The following is a 16,285-nucleotide window of genomic DNA, read 5'->3' as shown; positions in this document are numbered from 1 at the left end:
ACATTATTTTATGACGTGTTTTTATTGCATGAAACAGTAAAATTACTTTATTGTGGTTAGAATTTTTAAAGTTTAATAATGAATTGAAGCTCTTTTTGTGAAAATGTGATTTTTAAAAATAAGGATTTCTCATAATCTTTTTTAAGTCATGTAAAAATAGAACAATACTCAAAAGATTTTAACGTACGGGTTAAAACTTTAAGTTTAGATGAGTTTATTAAATGCTAAAAATGTTCATGCAAATGTACAATGATATCTATACTAAAACACATTGTGCTATAAAAGCTGCGCTTTGTATTGTTTCTCTAAAAACAGAAATTATTACATTCCTATTAAAATTATATACTCACATCAATGCATAGTTAGTTATTTTCTCCAAAATAAAGTAAAGACTATTGGCAATGGATGTTACAGTAACCTATAATATTAATGTGATATAACGAAGACAATAATTTTGTACCAATGGCGATACCTCCTCCAGACCCAATATACCTTTTCCGAAGTGATATGGGCAGTATTCATTCTATTCTTTTTCAAATAACTCCAAATGTAGAATTTCTTCATGCAGGCACTGCTAAGGGAAATGTTCACATTTGGGATTTAAATGTAAATAAATTATTTTAATATTTCTTATAGTGTAAGAATAATTTACATTACTAAAAAATAAATTTCATATCTTTTATGTTTAAGATAAATCGAGAATTAAGTTTTATTAAATCAGGACAAGAATGTTGTTTAAGTTTACAAAGTTTGGATAATGATGATTTATTTGTACAACATAAATGTGGTTTAATAAAGGCATATAAAAGAACAGAATCCCATTGGAACCAATATAAATCGATTGAAACAGACTTTTATCATTATTGCAGGTATTTGTTTGTATGTGCACATATATAAGTAACTGTCATTTTTTGTACGAAATGAAAAATTGTAATAAAAAGAAAACATAATTACATTTATTTAATGACATTCAATTAATACGAAATTATAATATTGTAATATAATTTGCTTTTACCCTATAGTAGTTTTAAAACATAATAAATATGTAATGTCTATGACAGGTTTCAAACACTTTCTCAGAACCAGCTACTTGTACCACTTAAAGAATCAAAAGTTGGAATATTATCTACACGTACATTTAGTATGGAATTAGAATTGAATTCTTCAAATTTTAAAAATTTAGGAGAAGTAATGGTAATCAAACCATTGAAAGATGAAAAATTGGTTTTAATAGGTTACGAATGTGGTAAGTTAATTTTATGGGACATCAGGCAAAAAAAGACATTGAATTATTTAACAACAGAACAGTGCCCAATGGCCTTGGATTTTGATACCACCTTAATGAAAGGAATCATTGGTGGTCCTTCTAATCAATTACAGGTAAAATATGTAATACTAATTGTTAACTATATTTATTAAAAAAAAGACTCTACAAAGATAATTTAAAATTTAATATAAAAACTATATTATGATTTTTTGTGCAGTTAATAATGTAATTGTTTCAATGTCTTGTTACTATAAAAATAAATTTGTCATTTGTAGGTATTTACTTTATCAGAAAATCATTTATTATGTGATAAAACTAAAATTACATTAAAGAATTCTGGTACTTCTGTAATCACTATAAGACCTGATGCTAAGATTGTAGCAGTTGGTGGTTGGGACAGTCGAATTAGAATATTTTCTTGGAAAACTTTGAAAGCGTTAGCTGTTTTAAGTCAGCATAGAGATACAGTACAGGACATTGTATATTCCTCAGATACAGTAAAAATGTATGACGATAAATGTATAATGGCTACAGCTGCAAAAGATGGATACATTGCATTGTGGGATATTTACAATTAAATTAACTTTGGAAAATAATTCGTTACCTTAAAATTGTATACACCTAACCCTCGATTTATGCGGTAATTTTTATTCATGATCTGAATTTAGTAACATCAAATAAGATGTACTTTTGGTTTCTGAAATATCATTCATAAGTTACAGGAATCATCCCCTTTTTTCAGATAAATAAACCAGTTTCTTAAATTTATTTTATTTTTATGAGATCACTCTTTCTAGAATATTTTAATGAAATAAGTTATGTATCTTTTACTTCCGTGCCGTCCCGAGGTTCTTCTCCTGAGTAATGTAGTATAAATAGATATTTACTATTTACTGGATAAGTAAGTGTAGATACCAAGTACGTTCAACTTTGTTTAATTTATACCGTGCAAAATCATCCAATAAGAGATTGATTAGTGAGAAACCGCCATTTTTGTTTTGATGAAACCTGTATATAACGTGAATGTACATTAGAAGAATTCAGTATGACTGGAAGAGGTTTATTAAATGTTGTTCGGATTATACAGTCGCATATCTTGAAATATTCAAGTGTAGCTACAAAACAAACCCCAGCTGAATATTGTCATGAACTAGTTAGGTACATAATAATAGATAACAAATGAGTGTAATATTTTTAAAGTAATACAGTTTTTACAAAATTTACTTTCAATTATTTTTCTTACATTATGAAAAACAATCAAGTTTTTAATTCTATAAATTAAAACAACAATTTACAGAAAATTATAGAATTTTTAAGGAACTTGAATTTCTACAAATTGTAAAGTTTCTTTCAAATAAGAAAAATGGAAAGTTTTTATATCTTACTGTCATTTTACTTTTTCTCAGAAAATATGACCATGAAAATTATATATGCACATTACCATTATCATCTAAAACTAGATCAATTGGATTTTCAATTCGTGCATTTAACGTAGAAGTGGCTCTAGTACTAGAACAAGTATATGACTCTAAAATAGGACAAATGAAGCTAAAATTTTGGACAGATGCGTTGAATAATACATACAATGGAAATCCTCCGAGAATTCCTGTTATGTTGGAATTAGATAGAGTATTGTTTTGCAACTTATTTCATTTAGTATTAATTTAATAAATGTTATGGCATTTTTAATAAGATTATTTACAGGTATTGAAAGAAAAGTGTTCCTTATCTAAACGTTATTTTAAACGTCTAATAGATGTTCGCTCAGAATATCTTAATAATTGTTTGTTGCTTAATATGAATGCAATAGAAAAATATGCAGAATATAGTACATCTTCCATTTATTATCTATTATTAGAGGGTCATGGTATTACTGATGTTAATGCAGACCATGCTGCAAGTCATTTGGGCAAAGCTCAAGGAATCATTAATTTAATTCGATCAGTTCCTCGTAATGCAAATATTAGAGTGAATATGCTACCGCAAGATATTTTAATGAAACATGGTGTTTCTACAGAAGCTATATTTCAAGGTCAAACTAACCAAGGTCTTCAAGATGCAATATATGATATTGCTTCTTATGGGAAACAGCATTTAGATATGGTAAAAATATTTTTTGAATAAAATGAAAATAGTTTTAAATAAATAAATTTAATATAACACAAAATTTACATTTTAATGTGTGAATTCTAATTGAAAATATTTTATAATTATAGGCGATATCTCTTACCCATAAATTAGAGAAAGATATACGTGTAATCTTTCTTCCAATACTTTGTTTAGAAAATTATTTAGATGCATTAAGGAAAGCAGATTTTAATATATTTGATACAAAATTGCAGAGAAGCAAGAGTACACTACCATTTCGTATATTGTGGAAAACATTTTTCTGAAATTTTTTTGTGCGTTATTACCTTGTATTTGCTGATTTATGTATATATATATTTGTAGATATATACATGTATAATGTAGTATAATTATTAAAACAGTACTTTTGAATTAATCTGATATGCAGTATTCAGAAATACAAATGTGATTATTTTATAAAATGGGTAAATCTATTTTATTAATAAATAGAATTTCAATTTTTTATGTATACATAAGTAATTAATTAAATTGGAGTTAATTTAACCACTGACATGAAGTAGTTTCATTTAGTGTTACTTTATCTTTCAAAACACGTAGTCAGTTTCATTGTAATAAAATACAAAGGATAGACAAATTTTAATTCTGCCAAAATATTGATGTAGTAACGTTAAAGAAAAGAAATAACGTAATGATAGGAAATTTATTTATAAAATACATTTCATTCCATCTGTGACTTGTTAAAATTGCTAAACAACAGAATCAAACACTGACCCTTAGAATATAGTGAATATCATTATTTTTTATAAGTTATTATTCTAAGTTACTATTATTATTTATTATTAATTAATAAAAGATATATATATAAAATTTTTATATATCATAAACTTTCTTCATATAATATTTATTCAACAACAAAATGTCTGATTTCTTTAAATTTTTGTTACCAGAACATGGTATTCTACTCATAACACGCCCATTCTCGTAGCTAGAAGAAACATGTCCACTATAAGCTTAAAATACAATAACATGAAATACATAAATATGTGTTTGAAATTATTTTAATACATCAATTGCATTAAATACTGATAATCAATAAATTTAATTTTATCCATGACGTCATACAATTTTTATTTAAATTCATATTTTTAAATTACCTAAACGTTATTTGCACTACAACTGCAATGTTTCACAAGAATCTTTGTACGAATTATACATAAAAGTGAAACATCCTTCATAAAGTATATTTCATTTACATAATATGTTTTATACATTGTGGAAATAGTTCGTATAATTTTCGCAATCAGTTTCTGTAGAATTAAGGGATAAATCCCCAGTACTACAAGGAATTGTGGGTATATTTGAACCTTGAATAGTAAACCCATGATAATCTTCCTTTTCTGGTTCTGCTGCAGAAGCTAAATGCAAATGAGTTGGTAATAATTCATTTGTAGACTTATCTTGTTGGATATCAAAATCACATTGTGCATCCAAGCTTATGAGACTAGTTTCATCCTCCGCCTTGCTTACATCAAAGCTATCATCGCCCATGAAAGAGGGAAAATCAAAAGTAGGAGATGGTGTTACACAATCATCTATTAAAGAAATTCTCATATCGTTCTGATGAGCGGAATTGTTAACTGTAGTAGAACAAACCTAAAAGGAACAATTAAAATCAATTTTGTCATAGTAAATGGACCAAATATATTATTAGTAAATAATAATTTACTTGTGGAATAATTGGAGGTGGTAATTGGTAACTTTCTATATCTTCGCAGTCCAAATTGGTTGGTAATCTTTGACTATGTGTAATTAATAACGGAGTTCTTTCCAAAACAGTATTTACTTCTGATTCAATCTCCTCTTGAAACCGTAACATTTTTTCTTTCAAATCTAATGTTTCATTTATCATTTCTTTAGTTTTAGCTTTTATTTCATCAAGAAGTGTTATATCTTCGCACATTAAGTGCAAACTCTGTAAAAAATTTAAATAAAAAGAAATCGATTAAATATAATAAAATATTATTAAATAATATAGTATAATTATATTGTACGTGTAATATGTACTTCACATATCATTAGAGCAGATTCCCAAGTGTTGGCAGGTACACGTTCCCCGGACATATACGCATTAAAATCTTTTTCATCCATATTTAATGATGCGGCTGTTAAATTTTCAATGAAAGATACAGCACAACACTGCAAATGATTTTTTCAGTCTGCATTTTTTACGTAGATTTTCGTTTAAAACGAGAAAAAGAATAAATATTATTATGCCTCATACCAAATTAGTGAAGTAATATCCACCTTCCCCTGTCATTAATCTGCTTGCATTACAAAATCTAGTGATAAAATTAATATTGCTCTTAAGGCGAGCGGGATTAGCTTTCAGAACAATAAAAATCAGTGCAGGAAGAAATTCATCTGCAGATGCTGGTCCACCGACAGACTGCTGTAACATTAAAAATATATTCCTACAGCAATAAATTACGCAAGAAAGTTTTTCTTGTGGAGCTTTTGCAGAATCCATATTTAGTAAATCTGAAAAAATTTCATTCAAATAATATTCATAATTTTCAAAAAAAAACTTAAAAACATTTATATATTATAATTAAAAGTTTTATATACAAACCTGTTATAGAAGTGTAGACAAGTTCTCTAACTTCTGAACTAGTTTCATGTATTCTGCACTCTAAATTTTTTCCACTGACCCAATTTAGTTGTCGAATTCTGCAAAAATATGTTATTTTATTTCAAATTTACTATGTACTGTAACATCTAAACAAACTGAACCTTTTTTGTATAGCTAAATCCTTTTCTTCATCATTCGTGAAGGGAGGACAAAAGAGAATCCTATAGAGTGAAGTCATACAATATCTTTCAACGTAATCTAATAATTTTTCTTTTATTTCTGGTGTTATATCTAAAATAATGTTGAAACAATTAAATAACCATTTTAGGAACACATAAAAAATGTTTAGTATTAATATTAATACTGATCTTATAATACCTGCATATTTGGTATTGTTTTCTAAACGCTTGGCGAATACTTGATAAAAGTTTTGTACAATTTCTGAAAGTTCTTCTATTCTCTTTATATCCTTATTTTGAAGTACCTCGACTATAAAAGAATGCATGCATTTTTTAACATCTCTGTCCACCGGTGTCTTAGCAATCATAACTAGTAATTCACGATTTTCTGCTTTTACTTTTTCCAGATCGGGATTATCTTTTGTTAATTCGTGTAGTAACTCTTGATATCCCTGTGCTCCTCACAAAAATTAATATCTTAGAATAATTTCTAATCTACTTCTTTTTAAACAATTTAAATAAAACAAAACAAAAAGTAACAGAATACATGTTTACCTTTTGTAACTGGTTTACGGAAAGATATATTTAACAATTTGTACTTTTTTTCTTGTTGTACTTTCTTCTCTTCATATTTTTGTTGAGCATTAGTTGCACTCCGATTCATAGAATGGCTAAAATATTAATGTTATAAAATATTAATGTTATAAAAAATTTTTTAAATGCTATAAAAACAACATTTAATCATTTGATTGTTTAAAAAATTATGTGTATCAGTTGAATTTTTGCAATATTTTTTTGTATTATTAAATCCGTTATATGTATATACAAAATTATTATATTACTTTAATTAAATAACATTATACAAGTTTATAAAAAGGAAATGGGAAAAGTATATAGAATTTTTCACTATATAATGCAAGAATTATAAGCTACTAAGTTTTTCTGTTATACAATGCATAAATTACATTGAAAATGAAACATTTGAAATTATCAAACATTAAAATTATTTTATTAAACTACTATTCAATTAATAAACCTACACATCGTATCCTTGTCCATAAACGTTACTCTCAGTTTGAGATCTTTGTTTTTGTAAATATTCTCGATGACATTTGCTACAATAACCTTCCCACTCATCATTTCCATAAAATCCGCAACCATTCTTGCACTTCAAATCTGCTTCCTCAATTCTATAGGAAGGAGTTTTCGTTGAATACATTTTGACAGTTTTTTTGTATGATGTTACAACTGTTTTTTCGATTCACTTTTCATTTTATAGACAGCATCCACTTGTCATGTATAGTAGTCATTACTGTAATCGTAAATTTTGATGCGGTAAATGTGAAAACGCATGCGTAAACTGTTACCAATTGAATTAAAACACAGGTGTCTGATTTACTCCCCTTACGCTAGTAAGTAACTGGGAAACAGTGGTCCCCACTAACTCTAATCTTTTAAAAATAAGTAGGTACCAGATAGGTATAGAGAGAGTAATTTTTCATGAAAGTAGTGTCATTGGAATGTCCGCAGGCCAATTTAACATCCTTGTACCTATATAGGCAAGTACTTATGTACTTACTATAGCATTTAAATGTGCTCGAATAATTGAGTATATATATATATATATACCTACCTTACACATCAGTAAAAATAAGGTCTATTAAATAAATTTACTGGTAAATTTAAATAGATTCGGAACGGACACTTCCTATTTTTCATTTGTTATATGCTGTGTAAGGAGTACATTTTTCATCTCCACCTTTACCAGTAAAAAGTGTTTAATCACAAGTGGTGATACCCCTGTTCTATAGTATATTAAGGCGATACGCAATAAGAGTTTAATTGGCGTAAAATTGTTTAAATATTTCATAATAACATGTTTATAAAATATTAATAATCCTTAAGAGCGATTGATGCGATCTTAAATAACTAATAAAAAATATGTATTGTAGTCATTGTAATAGAATTTAAGTAACAAAACTACAAAAATATTGTAACGTTTTGAATTTCTCCGCTTGTCGTGTTTAGGCTATTGTCTATCAAGTATATTTGAAAAGTGGAAAGTTATGACTCTCGAACATGAGAATTAAACAAATTTAGAAATTTTAATGATCAATTGAAAATTTCAATCATTTAAAACAAGAAAGATGTATTCTCTGATGTTAACTCTTAGAAAGGTGTGTTTAATTAAGAAAGAACTACAATAATATAACCTAACATATATGATTTTGTATTCAGTTTTAATATAAAATATTAATTTTTCTTGCGTATTGTTGTTGTTATGCATAAGGTATAATTAAATATATATTAAGCTTGTTTTTGTAGATAATATATAATACACTTTTATTAATTTATATTACTTTTCGTTAATAATATTTTGATAATTTAAAAAAATATAGATTCATTTATCATTTCGAAAGTTGTATTAATTTGTGTAATATTATTTAGGCAATTCAGTACCCTTTTAATTAAATTTATTTGTTCAATTACAGTAATTTTTTTATGTAATAAGTCTGATGAAATCTCTTTTACAGAAGGAATTATTGTCTTCAGCATTGAAATATGCTTTAGAACGTCAATGTGTGATTTCAAATAATATAGGTTTTTCAATGAGACCACAGATCCGTCATATGTGTAAAGATTTTGATGATACTCGTGTAAGCCTACATCCAAGTAATATATACCGTAATTCTCCAAGAATTAATAAAATCTTCAAACTATTTCGCATTAACAAAAGAAAATATGTGAGTACAATTATTAATTATTACTTCTATGAGTTTTATGAGAATTATATGTGGACAAACTTAACTTTCGCTCATTAAAGGCTCAGTCGAATGTATAAGATATAAACTGAAATTAACTGATGAGTGATACATAGAAATTTCATTGATTTTTGTGTTTGTATCGATACTTGTAACAGGCTTTGTGTATTTAAAATTCATCAATTTTATATATATTTCAGCAATTAATAAGCTTAGGTTATTTGTTATATGCAAACATACTTGAAACAGTCGACTATTCTACATTTTACAAAGGTATATTACTAATATTTACTAATGTTTAATGTAATTATATGAATTAAATTAATTTAACAAACTCTATTTTTAATTTCAATGCATTGTTTGATTTCTTAGATTTTAATATGCCCGACACATTTTTCTCTTGGTTTTTAATCACAGAATTACATGTTTGGATGTTGATGGTACGTTATATAAGTGAAGGGAACGAAGGTAAATTTGTTAGAGATAATATGTTGGAGTCTATGTGGAAAGATATTGATGTTAGAATGACTAAAGTTTGTGTAAGTATATAATGAATCACACTTTATATTTATATTTAGAGATATGTATATGTTAAATTGTGTTGTGTATATTTTATGATATAAGAAGGTTCATTTTTGTTACATTTAATGATGTCTTAATTTTAACAATACTTATGTGATTTTCTTTGTTAGCCTATGGATGGAAGGACAAAAAGGAAACAATTGGTAAAATTAACGGGTCAGTTTTACTCTGCTCTCATTCATTACGATGAAGGAATTTTATCAGATGATAAAGTATTAGCTGCTGCACTCTGGACAATATTCTTTGTTGAAGAATGTAATAATCCAGAGATGATCGAAAGACTTTTAATTTATGTGAGGAAGCAGGTAACTGAATTTATTTTAAGAAGAAAAGAAATATTTGTATACTTTTATGAGACATAAATTAATTTTCTTTATGTGTAGATGTATTTATTAGATAAAATACCAGAAGATGACCTTATGTGGAATCCATATATTAAGTGGATGCAATTGAAAAGTGTTAGATAGAGTTTATTAATTTTACAAATATATTTGTAAATATTAATTAGATAAAATTCATATAATAAACATATGTTACAACAAAACTTTATTTCTTATTTAACTGTATATTTCATATATTCTGTATAAATAGTTTTAATGGAAAATTATAATATTTTTAAATGTTATTGCATAGTTGATTTAGGTTTTCATGGGTCATAATCGTGCGGCACAAATATTGCTTCTTACAGCTTAAATTACAGTTTCTTTCCAATGAAGCTTCAGCTCGTTTATAAAAATTGCTGCAACAAACAATAGTTCGTAATTAATGTTAATATTATAAAAGTATTTATAAATTATAATTTAACAATATTTGAAAATAATTTCTGTTATAATTTTATCTTACATGTAATATTTGTTTAGAAGTGTCTCATTGTTTATTGCTGTATATATCCAATTATGTAAAGATTTAGCTGATAAATCTGAAAGGCCATACTCCATTTTGAAAGAATATGATTTATACCATTTTGGTCTTTTGTTGACGTTTTTATTAGCAGAATGAAGATCATACATCCAATTTTCATAATCTGTAACTGCCTGTAAGAATTGTTTAAAATGCATTTGATTTTGAAACATTTACTATTTTTTTTATTTTGTTATCTAGTATAATTTTAAACATAAAATAACTTACGTAACTACTACCATTCACATTATAGACTTTGTAATTTGGATTCAATTTTGAGTAAGAAGTTATACTACCACCATTCCAAGCAATATTTTCTGCTTCATGATTTGAATTGTAAAATATTGTCATTTCATCGTTATGAGTATGTCCATTGAATTCTGCTCTAATTAAATGGGAAAACCTGTTAATTATTTTAAGATACTCTCGTTTCCATGTTTTTAAACAAGAGTTGCTATTAACAGGTACATGGGACAAAATATGTACAAATTCTTGATTTTTTTCTGCAGTAAGAAGTGTATTTGTAAGCCACTGTAATTGATTGTCTGGATCCCTTGGAGTATACCATAGCCACCTAATATAAAAAATATTTTAATGAACTGTACAATAATTTAATATATCTTCACATAAAGAGATTATAATAAAAATATCCCTTTTAGGAAAATAAAATTGTACAATCAATCAATTAAAAATTCCATTAAATATTGTATAAAATGTTATAGTAACATCATTTTGTTTCATTTTCTTCAACATACCAATTATAACAATAGCAAACATTAGAATTTAAAGCTATGATTCTGAATCCTTTTTTTGGAGTAACCGTGTAATATCCTCCTTGAAGTAGTGTAGAACGTGTGTATTCTGGTAACCAACCATAACTGATCCACAAATCTGCTACAGATTCATACAACCAGTTCGTAGATACATTGTTTAATGTTATATTTGTTGGTGAAAATCTATACAAATTAAAGAAATAAATATTTTTGATGTTTTGATATTTAAATGTAGAAGTAAAATGCAATTAATGTAAGATAATTATAATAATTTTAAAATATCTTTCTCACAATGAAATAGTATCCAGAGATTTATGTCTTTTATGGTCTAACATGATATAATTATTTATGGTGAGACTTTTATGTACATTATGTTCTTCCAAAAATCTATGGTCAATTATCTAATATGTAAAATGACATTTTAATGTTGACGTATATCGTATAATCATATACTATTTAAATGTATTTTAACTTGTTTTTAGACAAATTAAGCACTTTATTTTAACTAATTCAATAAAAGTGCATAGTTATTGACTATTTATTCAAAAAAATTATAGGGCACACTTAAATTATGAAATACTGCACAATATATATTAACATTAACATATCATTCATGCTCTAATAAAGTTATTTGCAACATTGTGAATTATTTGTATATATTTCATAGAATGATACTTTTATTGGAATTTTTAAAAAGCATTTACAGGTTCAAAGGATGTGGTTCATGATTTCCAAGAACTGGGAATACTGGAACCTTTCCAAAGATTTCATAAATTTTGTTATAAATTTGTTCAAGACTTCTTATATTTCCTTCTTTTGAAGTTTCCCATACTCCATGATCTATCACATCACCAGTGAAGTATACATAATTTATACCCTATAAATGTAAGAAGATGTCATTGAACATTTAATTCATGTTTTATATTTGAATTAATATACATTAGTTAAAATACCAGATGTGTTTGTTTAATATGAGTTAAAGCATCAATAATGGCATGCCAAGGTGTATCACATGATTCATAATCTCCCCAGAATCCAGCTAATGCATTTATATTAGTTTTGTTTTGACCTTTTCTGCAGCAAACTGGTTCTCCACAATGTGAATTACCACGTGGTTCATATAACGGATCATAATGAATGTCTGTAATTTGTAGAACTTTGAATTCTTTATTTGTCTTCTTTTCATTAATTACTGTTTTTGAACTGTTGCCAATATTAATACTCCATTCAAATTCAGGGTCTTTTAAAGGACATGATTTTGTTTCAAAGACAACACCACAAATTGTATTAGCTGTTAAATTTGGTTTCGAATCTATTATGTACATAACAGTAGGCTAGAAAAGTAATTAAAAGTTACACGAAATTATAACCACATAATATAAAAATATATCTATATTAAATTGAAAGAACATTACCAGATTCAATTCGATTACTCCTTTACAAATTTTCTCTTTCTGTATATTCATTAACACACATAATTTGATTACTTTATTTTTTATACTTTCATCTGACATTCCTTGTTTCCGTAATTTTATGAATGTTTTTACAGTAGCTTGACATATTGTACAAATAGCATTATCTGCTCCTTTTGTGAAAGTTCGCCAATCAGAATTTTGCAACTCCGTTGGAATTTTCAAATATTTTATCATTTCCTTAAATAATTCTGTTTCATAGTTTCGTTTTGTCCACAGTTCAATTTCATTAGCAAGTGAAGATACAGTTATATCTGTTAATAAATTAAACTCTTATTCTTCTCAAATAAATATTGAAATATGTAACAGTTACTTAAAGTAAAGTATAAAGAAACGCTATAGCTTTTAGGATAAGCGAAGTCTTTTCTCCATCGGACGATAGAGGTGATAGGGGAACCACCGATCGAGAGCACTGTGGCTATATAGGGGAAATTGAACGGTTTAGAGCAGGGTTGCCAAATTAGGAGCTCACGAGCTCTATAGTGATTTTCCCATCGTTAATTTCTCATTTTAGTGATAAAATGAAGCCCATCAAACAAAAACTATAGTATAATAACTAAAAGTAGGAAAAAGCAATACACTGCAGTTTTACCTTTTTTTTTACCTACGTATTTCCTTAACACAATTTTAATTATTAGTTTTATAATATTCTTCTGTCACATAGATATTCAAGTATGAGAAATATATTTGAATATATTGTTGTCGGTAGAAGTGTGTTTTTATGTTATATGTATTGTTAAAATTACTTAAATTGATTATTATCTTTTAATTAATAAGACTTTTGTAGCCTTTATTGATAAATAAATTTTCTGTGATTTACAAACGGTTCTCTTTATCTTATTTTATCTTATCTTATTTATTTATAGCACGTTTCACACAGCAGTGTCAATCATATTAAATAGTGTGTATTTTTCTCTTTATACAAATACTTTTTATCTAAATAGGTTCACATATGTTGTCCCAAATATTTTGTATCTTACAAGATAACTTCATGGTGTATTCTCGTTTGAAGAGATCATTTTTCGGCGACATTTAAATTACTATTAAATATAAAAATAATATAGTTAGATTTTCAAAATTTTTTATGTATGTATATTTATATATCAAGAATATACAGTTAAATTTTTATGTAATTTTTATGCATACTAACAAAGTTATTAAATGTTAAGTATAATGTTTCCTTTTGTATGGTTGCTATGATTTATCAACAATGAGAGATCCGATTTCCTTAAAATTTTACATACATGCAAAATAAATGTCCTTTTATGGTTTGTAGTAAAATTATGTCAATACCTATAATACTTTTTTTTTAAATAAATAACAAATATTAAATTATTATAACGAAACAGATTTTTCGTTTTTATATGGCCGCCATTTTACGGTTTTTCTGTTAAATATGTATTGTGTAAAGAGATAGGAATACTTATAAAATTCATATAAAAATATACCCGCCAGATTTTACAGCCTTGAACAGACTATGTTATCAGGACAAACTATTATTTATAATTTATATGCAGTAAACATTTAAATATTTCATTAATTTTTATAACATTTTTTAAATTAATCATTTAAATTAATTAGATGTTACTGTTAATTTTATAGTACATCCGTCGCTCTATGTACGAGTAATATCCGTTCCACGAGAATTCATTTTTATACGAATAAAAATCGCGTAAATAGAGTCTGCCATTACAAAAGAAAAGAAAATATTGCAAAGAAAGCTGGTATAAGTTTTAGAAATACATATTCATTTTACGTAGCTTAACAAAAAAATAATAATAATGACATTTCTGAACACAAAAGTATATTTTATTCTTTGTTATTAAATTCAGATCGCATATAGTGATATCACGTATAAACAATACTGCGTAAATAGTATTATAATTTACGCGTAAAACGGAGACTTGCGTAAAAAAAGTGACGCATAAATGGAGGGACGTATGCAATGTACAATACTTTAAACAAGAAACAAAAAGGATCATATAAATACTATATAAGTAATTTATAATACCTTAAAAATATTTATTTAACACATTTAAGCTTTTGTTTTTAATGAAAATTAATCAATGCATTTAAACAAAAGATTAATAAATAAAGTAAAATGAAGTATGTATAGATTTATTTATTCATAAATTTATATTACTTAAATTAAATATTTAAATCGTAAATCCATTAAAAGGGTTCAATATGGTTTTTCGAGAAATTATTAAAATGAATTATTTGATTTTACCTTTTACGTGCTGGATAACGGTACAATTAACGGTAACAAAAAATATAAGAAATATTAATTTTTTTAGCCACATCTTGAATGCACTTTGTAGTTGCACTGTGCCTTGTTCACCGATTCAGTTCGGTTTTCTGATCTCTTATTTCTTTATCTTGTCTTCGTTTTTGTACTGATAACTTTCGAAATTGATATCTCTTTTAATAAGATTAAATCTTAGAGATTTAGATCGCAGTAAATAATTACACTTTAAACATTTAAAATTGACTGGTTATACATCACAGATGACATTATGCTTAATAAAATATGATTAATGAGCTTGAAATTTTCTCACTTCTCGAACTCAAGGAAAGTTGTTCCTATTTAACTTTTGAACTAATTAGATGGACTTAATACACTTAAGGTATCAAGTATGTTATTTGAAAAATCACGTTTTTTGATTTCAAAGTTCAAAAGTGCTTGTGTTTTGTAAAATCGACACTTTTGAACTTTGAAATCAATTTTTTCTCGTGTTTAAGTATGTTGTACAAGAGAAGGAGATAGATAAATACATATGTATAGTGTTTTCAATACGTAGGTATATTTGGGAAAAAATCATAACTTCTAGACTAATCAATTTTCGATTTAAGTATCCTAATTTAATACTTTTTTATTATATAAAATTAAGCCAATTACTATTAAAAAATATGTATTTTCATTTTTAAAAATTGTGATAGTCTTGCCTTTGATTGTTTAATAAGTTTTTTATCAATTTGTGATATTGTAATTTGTTGTTGACTGATAACTACTTTTTGGTTAACAATTTTTTTTAATAAGTTAGTGAAAATATCTATTATCATCATATTTTTAATTAACTTTATATGTACATAACTCGTGAACTAATGAATTCTTAAACCTGAAATTTAAAATTTAGCCCTTTTTCATCAAGTACTATCAATATATGTAAAAAAAATTTTTTTAAATCACGCTCCGAAGTAAAGGTCATCTATTTTTACATCCACGGATTCAACATTGAGTTGAATTTTGTGTTACAGTTGTGAAACGAAAAGTTTCCGCAAGATGCGGCTTATACGATTTAAAAGTGTTAAAAGAGTTTTTTGTTAGAATGTGAGAATATATTTGTTTTGGTATTGCAATTTTTGAAAAAATTATTTTAAAAAGATTTTTTAAAATAAAAAATCGTACATCATTCGAAAGTTTGAATTTTTGTGATTTTTTACTGCAATAATCAAATTGATATCTTTTTTGAGTCATAAGTTAGAAATTCCGAAACATTTTGCCAAATGTAAATTTGAATCTTTCTCCCTTAATTTTCTTAGAGTCCACAAGAAAATGACACTTAAACGAAAATTAAATTTTAACGAAATTGAAGTGGGCGCGAAAGCATATGGTTTTTGAAAAGCATCTTT

At 26.2% G+C, this 16,285-nt stretch overlaps 5 protein-coding genes and 1 long non-coding RNA gene across 9 annotated transcripts; 3 read left to right on the top strand and 3 right to left on the bottom strand.

The window, feature by feature from the left end:
- The first annotated feature begins 4 nt into the window (after positions 1 to 4).
- Positions 5 to 2,425, top strand: LOC116433756 (guanine nucleotide-binding protein subunit beta-like protein 1). Its single transcript, XM_031992186.2, has 4 exons — positions 5 to 606; positions 691 to 869; positions 1,062 to 1,380; positions 1,543 to 2,425. The coding sequence occupies exons 1-4, from the start codon at positions 463 to 465 to the stop codon at positions 1,843 to 1,845; spliced, it is 945 nt and encodes a 314-aa protein (XP_031848046.1). The 5' UTR covers positions 5 to 462; the 3' UTR covers positions 1,846 to 2,425.
- LOC143175256 (uncharacterized) lies at positions 935 to 2,023 on the bottom strand. Its single transcript, XR_012999997.1, has 2 exons — positions 1,872 to 2,023; positions 935 to 1,801 (listed from the first exon to the last, which is right to left on the bottom strand). It is a non-coding gene; the product is annotated as an uncharacterized LOC143175256 (long non-coding RNA).
- Positions 2,276 to 3,867, top strand: sicily (NADH dehydrogenase (ubiquinone) complex I, assembly factor 6 homolog sicily). The gene is made up of 4 exons (XM_031992187.2): positions 2,276 to 2,425; positions 2,674 to 2,896; positions 2,972 to 3,370; positions 3,484 to 3,867. The coding sequence occupies exons 1-4, from the start codon at positions 2,313 to 2,315 to the stop codon at positions 3,658 to 3,660; spliced, it is 912 nt and encodes a 303-aa protein (XP_031848047.1). The 5' UTR covers positions 2,276 to 2,312; the 3' UTR covers positions 3,661 to 3,867.
- Positions 3,868 to 4,203: 336 nt separating this feature from the next.
- Rabex-5 (Rabaptin-5-associated exchange factor for Rab5) lies at positions 4,204 to 7,940 on the bottom strand. Of its 2 annotated transcripts, XR_004236352.2 has the most exons (11): positions 7,797 to 7,940; positions 7,204 to 7,714; positions 6,719 to 6,834; positions 6,363 to 6,620; positions 6,146 to 6,275; positions 5,985 to 6,082; positions 5,637 to 5,893; positions 5,420 to 5,551; positions 5,082 to 5,327; positions 4,510 to 5,008; positions 4,204 to 4,340 (listed from the first exon to the last, which is right to left on the bottom strand). XR_004236352.2 is itself a non-coding variant. In XM_031992182.2 (10 exons), exons 2-10 carry the CDS (start codon positions 7,380 to 7,382, stop codon positions 4,619 to 4,621), a joined length of 1,806 nt encoding a protein of 601 aa, XP_031848042.1. In that variant the 5' UTR covers positions 7,383 to 7,714; positions 7,797 to 7,940; the 3' UTR covers positions 4,281 to 4,618. The 2 variants fall into 2 exon arrangements, 1 of the variants encoding a protein (XP_031848042.1); XM_031992182.2 differs by having other exon boundaries at positions 4,281 to 5,008.
- Positions 7,573 to 10,058, top strand: Uqcc1 (Ubiquinol-cytochrome c reductase complex assembly factor 1). 3 transcript variants are annotated; one of them, XM_031992193.2, is made up of 6 exons: positions 7,573 to 7,722; positions 8,698 to 8,907; positions 9,126 to 9,198; positions 9,298 to 9,464; positions 9,618 to 9,812; positions 9,891 to 10,058. In XM_031992193.2, exons 2-6 carry the CDS (start codon positions 8,773 to 8,775, stop codon positions 9,972 to 9,974), a joined length of 654 nt encoding a protein of 217 aa, XP_031848053.1. In that variant the 5' UTR covers positions 7,573 to 7,722; positions 8,698 to 8,772; the 3' UTR covers positions 9,975 to 10,058. The 3 variants fall into 3 exon arrangements, with proteins under 3 accessions (XP_031848053.1, XP_031848048.1, XP_031848052.1); XM_031992188.2 differs by lacking the exon at positions 7,573 to 7,722 and adding an exon at positions 7,959 to 8,340; XM_031992192.2 differs by lacking the exon at positions 7,573 to 7,722 and adding an exon at positions 8,328 to 8,453.
- Positions 10,056 to 15,046, bottom strand: LOC116433754 (sphingomyelin phosphodiesterase 1). The gene is made up of 8 exons (XM_031992183.2): positions 14,883 to 15,046; positions 12,596 to 12,906; positions 12,134 to 12,514; positions 11,885 to 12,057; positions 11,163 to 11,363; positions 10,636 to 10,981; positions 10,351 to 10,541; positions 10,056 to 10,246 (listed from the first exon to the last, which is right to left on the bottom strand). The coding sequence occupies exons 1-8, from the start codon at positions 14,953 to 14,955 to the stop codon at positions 10,123 to 10,125; spliced, it is 1,800 nt and encodes a 599-aa protein (XP_031848043.1). The 5' UTR covers positions 14,956 to 15,046; the 3' UTR covers positions 10,056 to 10,122.
- Positions 15,047 to 16,285: the final 1,239 nt, after the last annotated feature.

The sequence above is a fragment of the Nomia melanderi genome, chromosome 14 (assembly GCF_051020985.1).
Source record: "Nomia melanderi isolate GNS246 chromosome 14, iyNomMela1, whole genome shotgun sequence".
NCBI classification, from domain to species: domain Eukaryota; kingdom Metazoa; phylum Arthropoda; class Insecta; order Hymenoptera; family Halictidae; genus Nomia; species Nomia melanderi.
The sequence above is the reverse complement of the archived record's forward strand: the minus strand, read 5'-3'. Positions and strand labels throughout refer to the sequence as shown.